The 1,272-nt window shown below is 45.9% G+C and overlaps 1 protein-coding gene across 1 annotated transcript in view; it reads left to right on the top strand.

Moving 5' to 3' along the window:
- Positions 1 to 1,272, top strand: part of LOC117938304 (sodium channel protein type 2 subunit alpha-like) — an 81,520-nt gene that overhangs the window by 43,079 nt on the left and 37,169 nt on the right. The window contains exons 11-12 of the mRNA XM_034862825.1: positions 662 to 740; positions 830 to 1,019. Of these exons, the coding sequence (XP_034718716.1) occupies positions 662 to 740; positions 830 to 1,019 (269 nt within the window). The remainder of the gene's footprint in view (positions 1 to 661; positions 741 to 829; positions 1,020 to 1,272) is intronic.

The following is a 1,272-nucleotide window of genomic DNA, read 5'->3' as shown; positions in this document are numbered from 1 at the left end:
TGTGTATGTGTGTGTGTGAGTTGAATGGACTCCAAGGAGAGTCATATTGTCAGCAGAGGGACCGTGTGGTTCACTGCTCGCTGCACAGTTTCCTCATAAGTTAGCAACCCGCAGCGACGGAAGAAGTATTTAGATCCTTAACTTGGGTTAAAGTACAAATACTACACTGTAAAGTATTAATACTACACTGTAAAGTACTTATACTACACTGTCAAAATACTCTGTTATAAGTAGAAATCCTGCATTGAATATGTTACTTCAGTAAAAAGTGTGTATCATCAGGAAAGTTAAAGTAGTTAAAGCATTAAAAGTAAAGAAGAATCCTCCCGTTGGAGACAGAGTGAAGGATCCAACCAGCTGTGTGTTAAATGACATCATTGTCTCAGCTGATCCATGACATCATCGTCTCAGCTGATCCATGACATCAACGTCTCAGCTGATCCATGACATCATTGTCTCAGCTGATCCATGACATCATAGCCTCAGCTGATACATGACATCATCGTCTCAGCTGATACATGACATCATCGTCTCAGCTGATACATGACATCAACGTCTCAGCTGATCCATGACATCATCGTCTCAGCTGATCCATGACATCATCGTCTCAGCTGATCCATGACGTCATCGTCACAGCTGATCCATGACATCATCTTCTCAGCTGATACATGACATCATCGTCTCAGCTGATACAAGACCTCTGGGCCTATCCACCCAGATGTGGACCTGTCCACATCTGGGTGAGACATGTCCACATCTGGGCCAGACATGTCCACATCTGGGCCAGACCTGTCCACATCTGGGTGAGACATGTCCACATCTGGGCCAGACCTGTCCACATCTGGGCCAGACCTGTCCACATCTGGGCCAGACCTGTCAGACCTGTCCACATCTTGGTCAGACATGTCAGACCTGTCCACATCTGGGTCAGACATGTCCACATCTGGGTCAGACATGTCAGACCTGTCCACATCTGGGCCAGACCAGTCCACATCTGGTCCAGACCTGTCCACATCTGGGTCAGTTTTCTGAATGGTGCAGCTGGGCACCAAGCAGGAGCCTCTTTTTGATATGATAAACGTTGAAAACAGGTCAGACAACTTAAAGGGTTAAACCAGTCTTTAGCTGCATGGGATTCAGACTACTTTAATTAGACATTAAGGCGACATTTACACTTCTACGTTTTGGTTTAAAAGCCAATATTTTCCCTCATTCCCCCTGCTCTGATATTTCCCCCTCTCATTCCCCCTGCTCTGATATTTCCCCCTCTCA

This window comes from Etheostoma cragini, chromosome 22 (genome assembly GCF_013103735.1).
Source record: "Etheostoma cragini isolate CJK2018 chromosome 22, CSU_Ecrag_1.0, whole genome shotgun sequence".
Taxonomy (NCBI): domain Eukaryota; kingdom Metazoa; phylum Chordata; class Actinopteri; order Perciformes; family Percidae; genus Etheostoma; species Etheostoma cragini.
This window is presented reverse-complemented; position numbering and strand designations above follow the sequence as displayed.